The sequence below is a fragment of the Apis florea genome, unplaced genomic scaffold (assembly GCF_048593485.1).
Source record: "Apis florea isolate Af1SG1 unplaced genomic scaffold, ASM4859348v1 contig_2492_pilon, whole genome shotgun sequence".
In the NCBI taxonomy this organism is placed as follows: Eukaryota; Metazoa; Arthropoda; class Insecta; order Hymenoptera; family Apidae; genus Apis; species Apis florea.
This window is the reverse complement of record NW_028256593.1, coordinates 5,916,550-5,933,191: the sequence shown is the minus strand read 5'-3', so window position 1 is coordinate 5,933,191 and position 16,642 is coordinate 5,916,550. Positions and strand designations below refer to the sequence as shown.

Sequence of the window (16,642 nt, the reverse complement as noted above, 5' to 3'; positions counted from 1 at the left end):
ATCCACGCTGCGCAACGAAATATCACCACGCTTTTATTTTTTTCACGCTCGGCATATCGGCATAGCAGAGAGGTGACGACTCTCGTCCCGCTTCTTAATAGTTTGTTTTTGTATTCTTCTCTCGCACAATCCCTAGCTTTTATCCTCGTCGATGCTTTTCTTTCTTCTTCCTCTTCTTCTTCTTCTTCCCCGGCTTGCACGACGAGTTTTGCACGACGATCCTTGTAGCAAAATAGCGAAAAAAGCGCTCTTCGTCTTACTTTGATTACTTGAAAAAAAGAGACTGTGAGAAAGAAGAAGTTTTTTCGTAGAGGAAAAGTTTTTGAGCAAAAAGTAATCAAAGTAATGATGGAGGTAAGATGAATAGTAGAAGAGACTAATTGGAGATTGTCGTTTGGCTTTGCTCGGTTTCGAAACGCAACAACAGGTATTCTTCCGTGCCGGAGTGTTGGGTCAGATGGAAGAGTTCCGTGACGAACGATTGAGCAAAATCGTGTCTTGGATGCAAGCGTACATCAGAGGTTACTTGTCGAGGAAGGATTACAAGAAGCTGCAGGAGCAACGTTTGGCTTTGGTCGTGGTGCAAAGAAATTTGAGGAAGTACCTGCAAATTCGTACTTGGCCGTGGTGGAAGTTGTGGCAGAAAGTTAAACCTCTCCTCAACGTAACTCGTATCGAGGACGAGCTTGCCGTGAGTCTCTCTCTCTCTCTCTCTTCTATGCTTTATTTATCATAGATTTTATTCTTCCATCGATGTGTATTTTTTTTTTTTTTTTTTTTTAAATCCATTATCTCGTTCCCGATATACTTTCTAAATTTTTTTTCAGCAACAGCGTGTGTGCTACACGCGTGTAATATCGATTATTGGACGTGCAATGACGACGAGTATTTTTAATCGATAACGAAATCGATTTCGATTCGATCTCTGGCAGAAGCACAAGCGTTCCATATTTTTTCATCGTCGACGACGTCTCGAGGGTAACGTCTCGAGGATATCGCGATATTTATGGGAAAAAATTGCGCCTAGTATTCTTCTCTCTCTCTCTCTCTCATCGTTTCGAAAGAAGAGACTTGGAATCGTACGAGACGATTTCTTTTCTCTTTCCTTCGTCTCTCGTTTCTCCTTTTTTTCCTTTTTTTTTTTTTTTTTTGCGTCTGGTTGGCGCGAGAAATTTGGAACGAGAAGTATTCACAAATTTCTTTCGTTTATAATGGAAAAATGGGTATATTATTATTATTATTATTAACATTCTTGCTATCAGACCGACTCGATCATTCGATCGAAATTATCGTTATGAAAGAATCGAAGCTAACCTATTTTTTTTTTTTTTTTCTTTCAACGTTCTATAAATAGATTTTCGCCGCGATTTCTCTCTCTCTCTCTCTCCCTCCTTCGATTTTTTTTCCCTCCATCTATTGCAAAACAGAAATAGAAGAAACGGGACGAGAAAGAAAAGATGATAATTCATAGCTGGTTCTCGGTGGGCTCGGTTTCGTAAACTTAGGATCCGAAAAATTCCAAACTCGCGATTTCATCAGGGGCTCGATGTCACCTGATTATTCACGATATCTAATTTCATCTTAGAGATGGAATGATCCGGCTTTCGTTATATTTAGTACAATTTTATTTCGGTGGCCTATGTTTGCCAGCCGAGATACCGAAAATAAAAGGGAGGAGAGAGGAGAGAAAAAAGAAAAAGGGAGAAACGAACGATTGGAGAGAAAAGAAGGAAAAAACGTGGGTGGGAGGGGAAACGTTTAATAATAGAATTGGGGGCGGGAGATGGATGGATCGATCGATCGATCGATCACGTTCCCCGCGGCAATAATTCTCGATAACGGCGGCGACCGTTCGATATTTGACAAGAATTTGTGGATATATTTCACGTAACGGACGTTGATTTACCGATCGATTTACCGAACTAACCAACCAACCAACCAACTAACTCACTCACTCACTTACAGAAATAGAATGGGTAATGTTCTGGTAAACTAGAGCGACCTGGCCTAGGTGGGTAGTAGGTAGTGGTCGCGGGGGTCGGTTAATCCGCCGATTAATACCGAGTATAATTTCCAACACCGACGGGTCAAACCAAAATAAAGCGAAACGATCCGCGTTCGATCGGAAATAGTATCCACCGCTATAAACGATCTTGCATACACGGTTGATGGGAGTAAAACGATCTTCTTCCCAATTACGGGAGAATGCCTTCTCTCTCTCTCTCTCTCTCTCTGTGTGTGTGTCTTCGTCTCGAGTCACGCGCGCTCAACTTCTGGAGAATTCTGGATCTCTGGAACCGATTCTAATTCCGTCCTTCCCCCCACCCACCCACCCACTCGTCACCTCCTCCCGGTTGTTGCGGCGTCCCTCCTTCGGGAGATCGGTTATAAATATATTTTTCTACAACGATCGTTGGGAGGTGGAGTGGGGGGGCGAGAGATGATTCCTCCTCCGGATTCGAGGGAAGAGGGATTTTGGGTAGAAAAGTTGGGCGTTTGCTCGAATCGATGATCAGTTGGACACGCGGACTCGCGCCGACCTCTTCGAATATCAACCCTTTTCTTTTTATCGAACCTTTCGCCCTTCCTCCCCTCTATCTTTCTCTCTCGTCTCGTCTCTTCTCTTCTCTTTCGAACGTCCGCTTCATCATACGATAATTCCGTGTCGATCGATCATCGAATCTGTCTCTGGTGGGGGGGGGAATCGAGTGCTTCTCGCCGGAAATCAGTGAATCGGGGATAAGATGGGAGACACGTCGGTGGAGGGCGCGTCCGGGGAGAAGAAGCCGGGTGACACGGAATCGCAATTGCAGGCGCTGGAGGAGAAAGCGAGAAAGGCCCAGGAGGCGTTCGAGAGGGAGGAGAAATTGCGCAAGGAGCTCGAGGAGCAGAACGGTAAACTCACCACGGAGAGGGATGCTTTGCAACGGCAATTGGACGGCGAGAAGGGATCCCTCTCGGAATACATGGAAAAATCGTTGAAATTGGCCGCGCAGAAGGCCGATCTCGAGTCCCAACTTCAGGTAAGATTTTCTTCTTCTTCTTCTTCTTCTTCCATTTCCTTTCCTATTTAACGAATGAATAAAAATTAGCGAGGGGGGGAAGAAGAGATATATGGATGGGATATTTGAATTCGAATTGCTCGAAGGGAAAAAGAGAAAAAAAAAGAAATGGAAATAGCCACGAAGAACACGGATCGATCGATTCGAAGCAAGTCGTAGCAAGTCGATAGTAGTAAGTAAGTAGTTCAATTGGCACGGATTTGTCGATAACGAAATCCGTTTCACGCGACCGTGAATGCGTCTCGTCCCCCGCGACGAATCACGCGTGCGAACGATAATTGTACGAAAAAAAAAAAAAAAAAAAAGAAGGAGAAAGAACGAAAGGTTTCTCGATCGCCTGGAACGTCGGGCGGAGAGAAGTAATAATCGATCGAGATATCCGATTACTCGACGTGTATCAAGCTCTCGAGACTCGTTAAGAAAAGTATCGAGTCGAGGAGAGGAAGTGGAGAAATAATCGTGAGTCCGAGCGGGGGAGGAGCTTTAAATATATCCAATAGTGTAGGCAGGATGAAAAAGTGGCGGAATTTATTTACAATGTTTCGACCGTGTGCTTACCTTTCGCATACCGTAATCCTCCAAATATAATTTCGCAAAAATCTTACGAAAGCGAGATCGAAACTTCTTTCTTTTCCCTCCTCCCTTCCTATAATATAATATAATCTCGAGGGAAATATTAAACGCGATTAATGATTGAAAAGAAAGAAGAAAAAAGAAGAAAAGAAAAAACGCGTTTATTTCGAAACGAGAATAAATTATTATTATATTCGTTGGTTAACAAAGTTTGGGAAGAAGGAGCATGATTTTTCGGGAGAGAAGAAGCGATCGTGGTGTAATATTTAAGCGGATCTGGCTCGGATTACAGAAAATGATGCACCTGGCAGAAGTTGATGGATGGGCCGTTTCGTAAGAAGGAGCATTAAGTAGCATAGGCGCGTCATTAGTCAGACTCGTCCGACTACCTCGCTCATTGGCCGCTTATTTTCTTACGCGACGAATCATCGCTCGTTCTAAAATTGCGATAACGCGCATCCTTCCAAAATCCCCTCTAAAATTTCTTCTTTTCTTCCCCTCGTTCCAATATACGTTCCAATATATCTTATCTTTTCTCCTGATTTTATTTTATCAATGAACGATATAAATGGAAAATAATCGCGTCCGAATAATCGCGAGGAAACGAACACGGTTTAAAAGAGATTGGAGAGGAAAAGAAAAGCTGGTCGCGCGTTATATAAAAAGAACTCGAAGAATTTCGTGGAGAACACGTTTCGTTCCGGAATACCGGGCTATTTTTAACCGGGCATCTTTTACACCGACCGATCAACTGATATTTTATGTCAACACCGCCGTAACATCTTTCTCTCGTTCCTTCCTTCTTTCTTTCTTTCTTTCTTTCTTTCAAGATTAAATTTAGAATTGTCTCGTTGTTTCCATCCGTTGGAAACAATCGAAACGGGACGATGACCACCTGATTCTTTTCCCTCTGTTTTGTTTACAATTTCTCGAGGACGAGACTTTCGTCTAAAACTCTATTTTATCGACCGGGTTCGCTATGTTATGGATCGTAAAAGCAAGTTACGCGTGAAATTAAGCGATGCTATATAAGGATGGGAAGAAAGGAAGGAAAGAAGGAAGGAAGGAAGGAAGGAAGGAAGGAAGGAAGGAAGGAAAAATGGAAAAGAAAGAAGGGGAAAAAAAGGATGGGTTTAAATCGGCTTAAGATACCTGAGACGCGGAGAGGAGGGACGTTTGCCCCTACCTTCGACACGCTAGCCAAATTTAGCTACCATCGCTGATCCCAGATTCCAGGTTATTAAAAGTGGGCGTGGTTATACTGGCTGGAATAACCGACGAAACGAGGGAGAGGTAACAGGTGTATGGTATATTTATACGCGCTTGTACGCGCGCGCGCGCGCGTCATCTCCTTCACCGATTCGTTCCGTTCCAAAAATTGTCTACCTCCTCTCGATACGATTCGACGACGCGAAGTGAACGAACGAACGAACGAACGAACGAACGACGGCGCGTTCGCTCTGTCTCTCTCTCTCTCTCATTTATCGTCTCTCGGCCACCACCGTATCGAAGAACGGTTTAAGAAACCGGGATAATACGCGGATACTTTTATTTTATTTCGAAATCGAATTATCCGAATAGAATTATTTGTAATAAAGAGATAGTAGAGAAAATATTCTCTCTTCTTGAGGTTGATCGATCGAGATGTGGGATTAATAATTTTAGATTTGGAAAATAATTTTTAACCGTATAATATATCATCGAGAGTGATATTTCGAAGAGAGAAGAGATATTATTAAGAATTATTTTTCGAAAATATATTATTCGAAGATATATTTGTGCTCACCACTTTACTACTTTATTTACTACTACAGGATCTGAACGACAGATTCAAAGAAGAGGAGGATACGAGAAACAATCTGTTCCAAAATAAGAAGAAATTGGAACAGGAGGTTGCGGGCTTGAAGAAAGATATCGAGGATTTGGAACTTAATCTGCAGAAGTCGGAGCAGGACAAGGCGACCAAGGATCATCAGATCCGTAACTTGAACGACGAGATCGCTCATCAGGACGAGTTGATCAACAAATTGAACAAGGAGAAGAAGAATCAGGGCGAGGTTAATCAGAAGACCGCCGAAGAGCTTCAAGCTGCCGAGGACAAGGTCAATCACTTGAACAAAGTGAAGATCAAATTGGAGCACACTCTGGACGAATTGGAAGATTCATTGGAACGTGAAAAGAAATCACGGTTAGAATTATAACGCGATCGCGTCTCTCTCTCTCTCTCTCTCTCTCTCTGTTCTATTTCTAATTCTATTTTTATTCTTTTCTCTAGAGCGGACGTAGAGAAGGCGAAGCGAAAGGTGGAGGGTGATTTGAAACTTACGCAGGAAGCTGTCGCGGATCTCGAGAGGAACAAGAAGGAACTCGAGCAGACGATTCAACGCAAGGACAAAGAATTGTCGTCGTTGACCGCGAAACTCGAGGATGAACAATCGTTGGTGGGCAAACTGCAGAAACAGATCAAGGAGTTGCAGGCCCGTATCGAAGAATTGGAGGAAGAGGTTCGTTTCGAAATCGGCTGGATCGATATTCGGGCAAAGACGGTCGGGAGGAGGGGATCGTGTCAACGCTTTTTTTCTTTTCAGATCGAGGCTGAACGCGGCTCGCGAGTGAAAGCGGAGAAACAGCGCAGCGACTTGGCGCGGGAACTCGAGGAACTAGGCGAACGTTTGGAGGAAGCCGGTGGCGCCACGTCCGCCCAAATCGAGCTCAACAAGAAGAGAGAGGCCGAGCTTAGCAAACTTCGCAGAGACCTCGAGGAGGCCAACATCCAGCACGAAACCACTCTTGCCAATTTGCGCAAGAAGCACAACGATGCCGTTGCCGAGATGGGAGAGCAAATCGACACGCTCAACAAACTGAAAGCTAGGTAAGCCGATCGCGGTCGCGTTGAAAGTATCACGTGGGTGGGTGGGTGGGAGGGTTATGTATTTACGAAAAAATATTTAGTATTAGTAGCAATAGTGGTAATAGTAGTAGTAGTAGTAGTAGTAGTAGTAGTAATAGTAGTAGTAATAGTAACAGTAGTAGTAGTAGTAGTAGTAGTAATTAGTAGTATAATAATAATAATAATAAACGATAGATGGAAATTTATAAAACGAAATATTTTCACATCAGAGCCGAAAAGGGTCGTCACGATATCCATGCCGAACTAAACAATTCTCGTGCCGCGACGGATCAGGTTTCTAGAGAAAAGGTATCAATTTCAAAGAAAAGTCGAGAATGTCCGTATGTGTCCGTGGTTTTTTTTTCCCCCCATACGTGTTTCTCTTCCTTTTTCTTTCTCTCAATTTTCAAAATTACTTTGTCGTTTGTCCATCCGAATGATTCCAATTCGAATGATTTGGTCGTCCAGCAGGAGGAGCGTTTTTTTGCGGTTTTGTTTTCCCCTCTTCTCTGTTTTCTCTCTGTCTCACGAATTTTCGGCCGATTCGTCGTTACGATCGAGATCGTTTATTTATTTACTTTTTTTTTCCCCCTCCCCTCCCCTCTCCCAAATCGTGAACACCAATTGTTAACCAAAAGTTTACGTCTGTTTGAACGAATATTAGGGTTGAAAAGGACAAGGTTCAATACTTCAGCGAATTAAACGACATGCGCGCATCGGTAGACCAACTGAGCAACGAAAAGGTAAGATTGGTTCATTCGAAGAGAGACGAAATCTCCAACTAGGACTAACGCGACTAACAGCTTTTACTCGGCCGAACAAGCGAACATGTCAACGAAGAACGAAGCAAAGAATACGAATATTATTTTATCGTGATCGTTAAACAAACGTGTGTTTGCTGCAAAGCTTGTCTTGTTTCCTCCTCCTCCTCCTCCTCCTCGTGTGTTTTCTCCTTCTCCTTCTCCCTCGTTCGAATTCGCTTCTCGACTCGTGGGAAGAAGAAGAAGATGAACGAAGGCGGGGAAACGAACGCGCGAACGAATTTTGGAAAAGCGAATTCGAACGAGGAGGACGATCGTCGACGATACTGACGGAGAACGAATCGATCTAAATTTAAATTTTCGTTAAAAAAAAAAAAAACAGGCCGCCCAAGAGAAGATCGTGAAACAACTGCAACACCAATTGAACGAGACCCAGGGTAAATTGGAGGAGGTGAATCGCACGTTGAACGATTTCGACGCGGCCAAGAAGAAATTGTCGATCGAGAACAGCGACCTGTTGAGGCAATTGGAGGAGGCCGAGTCCCAGGTGAACCAATTGTCCAAGATCAAGATATCGCTGACGACCCAGCTCGAGGACACGAAACGATTGGCCGACGAGGAGTCGAGGGAGCGCGCCACCCTCCTCGGCAAATTCCGCAACTTGGAGCACGACTTGGACAATATTCGGGAGCAGGTGGAGGAGGAGGCCGAGGGGAAGGCCGATCTGCAGAGGCAGCTGAGCAAGGCGAACGCCGAGGCCCAGTTGTGGCGAACGAAATACGAGTCGGAGGGCGTGGCCAGGGCGGAGGAGTTGGAGGAGGCGAAGAGGAAGTTGCAGGCGCGGTTGGCCGAGGCCGAGGAGACGATCGAGTCGTTGAACCAGAAGGTTCTCGCGTTGGAGAAGACGAAGCAGAGATTGTCGACCGAGGTGGAGGACCTGCAGATCGAGGTGGATCGAGCGACAGCGATCGCGAACGCGGCGGAGAAGAAGCAGAAGGCGTTCGACAAGATAATCAGCGAATGGAAGCTCAAAGTGGACGATCTCGCCGCCGAGTTGGACGCAAGCCAAAAGGAATGCCGCAATTACAGCACGGAATTGTTCAGGCTCAGAGGTGAAAAAAAAAAAAAAAAAAAAAAGAAACGCTATATTTCCTTCCTCTCGTTTTATTCGTTTCTTTCTCTTGTTCATTATTCGTTTCGTTCGAACGAAACAGGCGCGTACGAGGAGGGGCAGGAACAGTTGGAGGCGGTGCGTCGGGAGAACAAGAATCTGGCCGACGAGGTGAAGGATCTGTTGGACCAGATCGGCGAGGGTGGGCGAAACATTCACGAGATCGAGAAGGCGAGGAAGCGGTTGGAGGCTGAGAAGGACGAGCTCCAGGCCGCCCTCGAGGAGGCGGAGGCCGCTTTGGAGCAGGAGGAGAACAAGGTGTTGCGCAGCCAGCTCGAGCTGAGCCAAGTGAGGCAGGAGATCGACCGCCGCATACAGGAGAAGGAGGAAGAGTTCGAGAACACGAGGAAGAATCACCAACGTGCCCTCGACTCTATGCAGGCATCCCTCGAAGCCGAAGCCAAGGTACGCAGATCCTCCCTCCGAGTATACCCACGTGTACAATACATATTTAAAATGTAGAACATGGATTGGCCAACAACTAACTTTCTTTGGAAACGTCGATATTTATCGTCAATTTATTCCCCCCTCCGAATAAACACGAGCAAAGTCGTTCTGCGTCTTCCCGAGCAGATTTTTCGGATGATGATTTTAACGAATGGTGATGATGATCGGCAGGGTAAAGCGGAGGCGTTACGGATGAAGAAGAAACTGGAGGCGGACATAAACGAGTTGGAGATCGCTCTGGATCACGCGAACAAGGCGAACGCCGAGGCGCAGAAGAACATAAAGAGATACCAGCAACAGTTGAAGGACGTGCAGACAGCGCTGGAGGAGGAGCAGAGGGCGCGCGACGAGGCGAGAGAGTTGCTGGGGATCTCGGAGCGGCGGGCGAACGCTCTTCAAAACGAGCTCGAGGAGAGCCGTACACTTCTCGAGCAGGCGGATCGCGGACGCCGCCAGGCGGAACAAGAGTTGGCCGATTGCCACGAGCAGTTGAACGAGTTGGGCGCCCAGAACGCCTCCATCTCTGCCGCGAAGAGGAAACTCGAGGCCGAGCTTCAAACCCTTCACGTGAGTCCCGCATTTTTTTTTTTCTTCTCTCTTCTTCCCTCTCTTCGTTCAAATTCGTTCGATTGCTTATTCTTTATATTTCCCAGTCCGATCTGGACGAGTTGTTGAACGAGGCGAAGAACTCCGAGGAGAAGGCGAAGAAGGCGATGGTGGACGCGGCGAGACTGGCCGACGAGCTTCGAGCCGAGCAGGATCACGCCCAAACCCAGGAGAAACTTCGCAAAGCGCTCGAGACCCAGATCAAGGAGCTTCAGGTACGCCTGGACGAGGCCGAGGCGAACGCTCTGAAGGGTGGCAAGAAGGCGATCCAGAAGTTGGAGCAACGCGTCCGCGAATTGGAGAACGAACTCGACGGAGAGCAGAGGAGACACGCCGATGCCCAGAAGAATCTCCGCAAATCCGAACGTCGCATCAAGGAGCTTAGCTTCCAGGTATGATCCTCCTCCTCCTCCTCCTGCTCCTCCTCTTTCTCGAAAATCTTACACGAAATCGTCGCTTTTCAGGCCGACGAAGATCGCAAGAATCACGAGCGCATGCAAGATTTGGTCGACAAGCTGCAGCAGAAGATCAAGACGTACAAGAGGCAGATCGAGGAAGCGGAGGAAATCGCCGCTCTGAATCTCGCGAAATTCCGCAAAGCGCAACAAGAGCTCGAGGAGGCGGAGGAGAGGGCGGACCTCGCCGAGCAGGCGATCACCAAGTTCCGCACCAAGGGACGCGGAGGAAGTGCCGCGCGTGGACTGAGCCCAGCGGTAAGCTTCCTTTCCTCCGTCTTTCTTCTCGATATCCATCTTTTTACCAGAGAAGAGTCGTACTCTTGTCTCGTTCGAGAACGAAAGGCAAAGGAATTCGAATATTCTCCTCCTGTTCGATATACTTGTTATTACGAAATATATTTAATTATATTATAGCGTTTTCCCTTTCAATTTTACAAAGCGAAAATTGAAGGAAACAAGTATATATATATATATTATCTCGGAATAAAAGTGTTAAAGATTAAAGTGGAGAGAGAAAGGATGGAAGGAGAGGAGATTAATTAATCGAAAAATCTGTGTGTCCCTGTATAGCCCCAACAGAAGGCCCGTAAGGCGCCCTCCGCATTGGAGTAAAGAGCATCGCGCCGGTCCATGTAAGTCCTGTGCACGTGTCATCAAGCACGTGTGTGTGGTGTCGAAAAGTAAAAAAGAGAGATAGACAAAAACAAAAAGAAGAAAAAGAAACATAAGATAATAATAATAATAATATTAATTCTTCATCAACAAAAACAACAACAAAAAAAAAAGTATCACATCACGCATATATATATATACACACACATACACACAGAGAGAATACTTTTTCCCCGACCGAATTCGGTCAATGTCTTCTATTTTTTTTCTTTTTTTTTTCTTTTCTTTTTTCCGAACCTGTGTGAAACGCTGATAACACGCCAGTTCAAGGGGCGCGCGACACCTTTAAAGTGATGAAGCTTGATCCCTTAATCGTTGATTAACGTTGTGCATTACCTTACTCCCAACAACAAATCGAGAAACGGATTCCGAATAGAATTTAGAAAACGCGACAATCATTGCTTGATGACATATAGAATTAGTTTAATCACGCGTGATAAAATAAATCTACGTTTGTCTACGTTTATGTTTTTTTTCTTTCACTTGACAAACACATGATACACATATACGTATGCCATCGATCACTTTTTCCCCCCCCTCTCGAATATAAGAAAAAACAAAAGTAACTGAGAGAGAGAGGTACCACGACCCTCGATCGATCGATATTTACCCATTTGTTGTTTATCGTTTGTAACACACGGATAAATAACGCAATTTCTCACGATGGAAAAAAGGACACAAAGAGAACGTGTCGCCTAATATAAAATTTTCTGAAAAATGTTTTTTTTCTTTCTCGTACGTGTAAAACGTGTATCCCGATTAAAAAGGAAAGATGGGATCAAGACGAGATTCTCTTTCTCCTTCTTTTTCTAGAAAGAAACGATAGATGTAGATTTTATGGTCGCAAAAAAAAAAAAAAAAAAAAAAAAAAAGAGAGACATATTACTTGATCCCATCAATTAGATTAAACCCGTGGAAAACGAAGTGACGCTAATTAACACGCCCGATTTTCTTCTTCTTTCCAGCCTCATCGACCTGCGTTCAAACCCCAATTGGATGGTTCCGCATTCCCGCCACGCTTCGACCTGCAGCCCGATGGTGAACTGTAAAAATCTCTATCTGCGACCAAAATATTGTATTTTTGTTAGAAAACAAAACATTATCGCAACAGCTTAACGAACGAAGGAATTAATCGCAATCGGCGAACGTTTCATCGTGTCTCATCTCATTCGAATAACTCATCCCATTATCTTCATACCTACGCATACCTTGTTGTTCGCGTTGTTCGGATAGAATACGGAAAGAATGTCTCGTCGCGATGTCCACGCTTGGTCACCTTGCCAGTTTCGAGAAATAAAACAAGAAAGAAAGAAAGAGACGGTAATATTGAAGAATACTTTTTGCTCGTTTTTTAAACACGTTTTTTAACAGCGTATATTTATTTACATACGATGTGTACGCAAGCAAGATTACTTAATTAAAAAGATCGATAGAAGAAAAGAAGAAGAAGAAAAGAAAAAATGGGTGGTGATATAAGTGGAGGAGGAGAGGAGAAATGACTTCACCACTCGCGCTGACGGTCGAGGAAAGAGAGAATGAAAGAAAAGAGTGAGAGTGGGAGAGCAAGAGAGAGTATAAGAGAGAGAGGAAAGATACGAGCGGCCGAAATGCAACGCGATTGATCGAAAGTCGAGAAAACGTTGAACGCGTTATAATACGTGGCATACTGGCATACGCGCGTATCAAGCGGACGAATCGATAAATGGAAATGAAAATATACGCGTTAAAAGAGAAAACGGAACGCGAGATTATTAGGAAAAAAAAAAAAAAAAAAAAGTAAAAAAAAGATGATAAAAAAATTTTAACGCTAGTCACGGATTTGAACGGCAGCGCGCAATTATTATTATTATTATTATACGTGTCATCGAAATGATAATCCTATCCTATAAACTTAATTGTAATTTATAAAGAGAGCCGAAGTATGTATTTATTAATAAATAAATAAGCAAATAAATAAAATTAAGAACGAAAAGAAGCAAAATTTCGTTTGATTCGTTTTACTTATATCGTGTATATTGTATACTTTTGGTGTGTTACATATTCACACGATCCACGTCGAAACGAAATTGTTTCGAAACGCTCTTCGTCTCCTTCTATCTAAAATTCTTCTTCGGTTCCTTACGTGCCAATTGTTTGAACTGTCCTTTGATGAACTCCCATTGACTGAATTTTTCGGTACTGATCCCAAATTCCTTGCAAGTTTGTTCAAAAGCGTTCACGCAAAGTGGCAAGTAAGAATGATCGACCGTCGGTAAAAGGTGATGAAGACCGTGCAAACCGAAATTCGTCAGTACCAAAAAATCGGAATCGTCGATCACCTTTCGTTCCCTCACGGCGTCCAATTCCAGCACACCCCAGTCGTAATCGTCTCTGAAAAAAAAAAAAAAGAAAGAAGGACGATCTTTCGATTTTGAGGCAAGATAAACGTAAGATTGATTCAAAAAAAAAAATTCGTTAAAAATTCGATTCTTTCCTTTTTAAGGAAAATAATATCGAATAATATCGAAAATACAAAATTCGTTTCGATATAAACGAACCTGTATATATCGCCATCGTGAAAGATATCAGGATGATGATGAGCTGCGTTGAAACCGATTATGGAGAATGTAAAACTGGCCACCACTATGATCAATAACCACAGTTTCACAGCCGTGAAGAAATTTGGTGTGAAGAATGACATTAAAACGGGTAAGGAAAAAGGTACCGCGTCTCTCAACTCGAACGTTTTGTATTCGAAAAACACGGAATAATATCTGAAACGAATAAATTTCGTCGCGATATACAATAATAATATATATATAATAAAATAAAATAAAATAAAATAAAAAAACCTTTTGATCACTTGTTCGTAAAACATCAAAGCCCAAACGATAGGACTTATGAGTTGACTCACGAAAGCCATCGTTAAGGATTTTTTCGGATCTGGTAGCCAATGAATGAAAGGCTCGAACGCGTATATCTCGTAGTCCCAAAGAGTATTGGGATACATGTGATGGCTCATCGCGTGCGTTATTCGCCAATCCTTCGATGACATCATACTCAAGTCGAAATAATACATTCGAAAGTTATCCCTCATGTGAAAATAATTGTGGGCGCTTATAGTGGTCCATGTGAGGAAAATCCCTGAAAGTGTAGAAATCTTTATCGGTGATTTTACGGAGCTTTCGTCGGAGAAAGAGAAAAAAATCGGGGAAATTTTTTTTACCAACCGGTAACCACGATCATTACGTAAGATTGGGTGTACGCTGTCAGGATACTGAATAATAGAGAAGAGGCGAAAAGAAAATCTGCGATCAAATTCGTTTTCGTGGACGGCCGATGAAAATCCACGTCCTTCAAAGCTTCCAACACCCGCTTTCTGAACGTGGAGAAGAAACCATTCGGCTCGAACGTTAATGGCAGTTTTCGTGGTGAAACAGCCTCCCTTATAAAATATTTTGGAAGAAGTTTTGCGGCCTTATCGGTCAAATGATGCGACTGAAAAAACCACGAATAATCTTTAACAACAATCGAGTCCAATTTTCTAGATTTCTCGAACAATTCAGAACATTGTCGCTTCAATTTGTCGATTGATCGATTTGTTTCTTTTTAAACAAATCACCGTTTAATCACGAAGCGATTAGAGAGTGATTAAAAAAAAAAAAAAATATTTTTTTCGTATCGATAATTCGATGATTAATAACGAATGATAAATTATACCTGGAAAAGTTCGGTAATATCGGTACCCTTGGTAAGGCGGATCCATTCAGCACCCCCTGGATGAAATTTTGCGAACCCTTCCAAATCGTATAAATTATTTTCAATCCTCCACAAATCTTCTGCGCCATCTATTTGCCTTCTTCCTTCGAGATAAGAGTAGCCTGTTTTAACTTTAGCTTCCCTTCCGGGAAAATTTTCGAAACCTGGTATCGAGCTTTCACTTTTTCCCATTTTTCTCACTTTTCTTAAAAAAAAAAAAAAAAAATACCAATGTTGTTGTTATTCGAATTTCAATATATCTTCAATGAAAACGAACGTAAAGAAAAACCTGTTAATCCCGTTATTTTTGTAAATTAAAATTCCATTGAATCACTTTTCAAATAAAATATCAAATTCAAAATATATTTCGAATTTTTCTTCGATAAATCATACTTTTTCGTACGTTTCATTTATTTTTTTTTCTTTTTTTTTTTTTTTTTAATTATATGCCAAAAAATTAATATCAAAACGACAAATGCCCCGTATATTTTCATATAATTACGATTCGATATTTTCCATTTTTCCTTTCCATGATTTACGTTACGTTAGTTACGATCGTGTTATTTAATAAAAAATTGTATTAAAATGTTCACAATTATTATATTTCTTATAAAAAAAAAAAAATGTATTATGCAATCTCACGAACAAAATTAATGGAAAAAAATATAAATAAATCATCAATTGAATAATACTTTAAAAAATGAATATTTTTGAATTGTATTTGATCTTGCAATTTATAATAATATATTATTGTTAATAAAATAAATTAAAATTCATCGTCATACCAAGTATAGGATTAATTGTGCCTAGATGTTCCTCCTATGGAAATATCTAGAAGGAAAGATATTCGATGTTGGTGTATATTTATTCCCAATATTTTCAATTATTGAAACGATATCTTCTCGATAACGATTAAGTTATTAACATAAACGATATTTATTCAATCGCGCGAAAAGTATAAATAGGTATACAAAAATTATTTTTTGCTAACATTGATTAAAACCGAACTCGTATTCTATATCGTTTTACGTACTGCTTTTAATGAAACACTTCGAAAAGTAAACACTTCTCCTTTCTTATATATGTATCTTATACATATATACGTATGTAAAACAAACTGGTCAGAATCCAGAACTTTGACCTCGAAAATACGATACCGAGATGATAAATTAATAATACGTTATTGTAAAACTGTTTCCTTTTATCAAGAAAAATTACATGCATATTATAAATTGATTTTATCGAATTAAGTATTTTCCAATGTTTTTTAAAATTATTTTAAAAATTTATGTCATTTAATTATCTCTTATCTTATAGATGTAAAATATTCCAAGGTAAATTTTTAACATTCTAATAAGATAAGTTTTAGATAATGAATAGAAACGAATACGCGATAAAAAATTATACGTTATTTTTAATACATTCCAAATTTTTACCGTTTTATTTATATTTCCGTATAAATAATAAAATATAATCCATGCAACACTATTTCGTGTTGTGTTTTCATATGTTTTTAATATAAATATAATATAATTTCCCAATCATTCTTCTCGTTTACTTCTTGTTTACGAAAACTAATCTTACGTAATAATCAATCGATAAAGTAAATATTTAGTTGATCGATGTTTAATCGATCGATGAAAAATCAGGATTATCGGCATCGAAAACGTATGACAATTCTTTTAATAATAAATAGTAAATTTCGAAAAAATAGAAAATTTTTTACAAAATTCATTTCTATCCAAATATTATATCGTATATAAATTATAAAAATAAAGTTGGATAAAATATAAGTATAGTATGATTCAACTATCATGAATCGAAGAAAATAAAAGGGCTCCAAAATATAAAATTTTATTTGCGGATATTTATTAATTTTCGAAATCTTTGTCTATATTATATTATTTGTATATTGAATTCTATACACGTGTCAGTGATGTCATTATTTAATTTCTATAAATATGTTGAATCATGACGCAAAATATATGACGAGTGAATTAATATTAGGGTTTGGACATTTCACAGATCCTTCGAAAATGAGATATAAATTTTATTATAAATATAAATACAATTTTCAAACGATCGAATTTACAATGATCGAGATTACGATAATGGACAATTACCGAGTTATTTGTTAGTTATTCAAAATAATATTTATAATAACCTCATAATTATATTATAGTACATTTCGAATATCAGTCGATATATGTAAAAATAATCGATGATTCATTTAGATATGTAAACAGTATTCAATGTGTAAAAGA

General features: G+C 41.0%; 2 protein-coding genes across 33 annotated transcripts in view; one reads left to right on the top strand and one right to left on the bottom strand.

Annotated features, from left to right (window-relative positions):
* The window catches only part of Mhc (myosin heavy chain), a 34,948-nt gene extending 22,327 nt beyond the window's left edge, over positions 1-12,621 (top strand). For 22 of the 31 annotated variants that reach the window (XM_086905753.1, XM_086905741.1, XM_086905738.1 and 19 more), the window contains 12 exons: positions 428-691; positions 2,814-3,023; positions 5,450-5,823; positions 5,911-6,139; positions 6,224-6,507; positions 7,190-7,268; positions 7,669-8,398; positions 8,501-8,862; positions 9,076-9,471; positions 9,558-9,902; positions 9,975-10,223; positions 11,606-12,621. In XM_086905753.1, coding sequence (XP_086761879.1) covers positions 428-691; positions 2,814-3,023; positions 5,450-5,823; positions 5,911-6,139; positions 6,224-6,507; positions 7,190-7,268; positions 7,669-8,398; positions 8,501-8,862; positions 9,076-9,471; positions 9,558-9,902; positions 9,975-10,223; positions 11,606-11,689 — 3,606 coding nt within the window. In that variant the 3' untranslated portion in view covers positions 11,690-12,621. Of the gene's footprint in view, positions 1-422; positions 692-2,813; positions 3,024-5,449; positions 5,824-5,910; positions 6,140-6,223; positions 6,508-6,755; positions 6,835-7,189; positions 7,269-7,668; positions 8,399-8,500; positions 8,863-9,075; positions 9,472-9,557; positions 9,903-9,974; positions 10,224-10,538; positions 10,601-11,605 lie in introns of all 31 variants that reach the window. The other 9 variants (XM_086905750.1, XM_086905748.1, XM_086905732.1 and 6 more) reach the window with 5 other exon arrangements.
* Cyt-b5-r (Cytochrome b5-related) lies at positions 11,913-15,498 on the bottom strand. 2 transcript variants are annotated; one of them, XM_086905758.1, is made up of 6 exons: positions 15,164-15,498; positions 14,340-14,583; positions 13,850-14,117; positions 13,472-13,763; positions 13,178-13,393; positions 11,913-13,010 (listed from the first exon to the last, which is right to left on the bottom strand). In XM_086905758.1, the coding sequence occupies exons 2-6, from the start codon at positions 14,568-14,570 to the stop codon at positions 12,734-12,736; spliced, it is 1,284 nt and encodes a 427-aa protein (XP_086761884.1). In that variant the 5' UTR covers positions 14,571-14,583; positions 15,164-15,498; the 3' UTR covers positions 11,913-12,733. The 2 variants fall into 2 exon arrangements, with proteins under 2 accessions (XP_086761884.1, XP_086761885.1); XM_086905759.1 differs by having other exon boundaries at positions 14,340-14,578; positions 15,164-15,451.
* Positions 15,499-16,642: the final 1,144 nt, after the last annotated feature.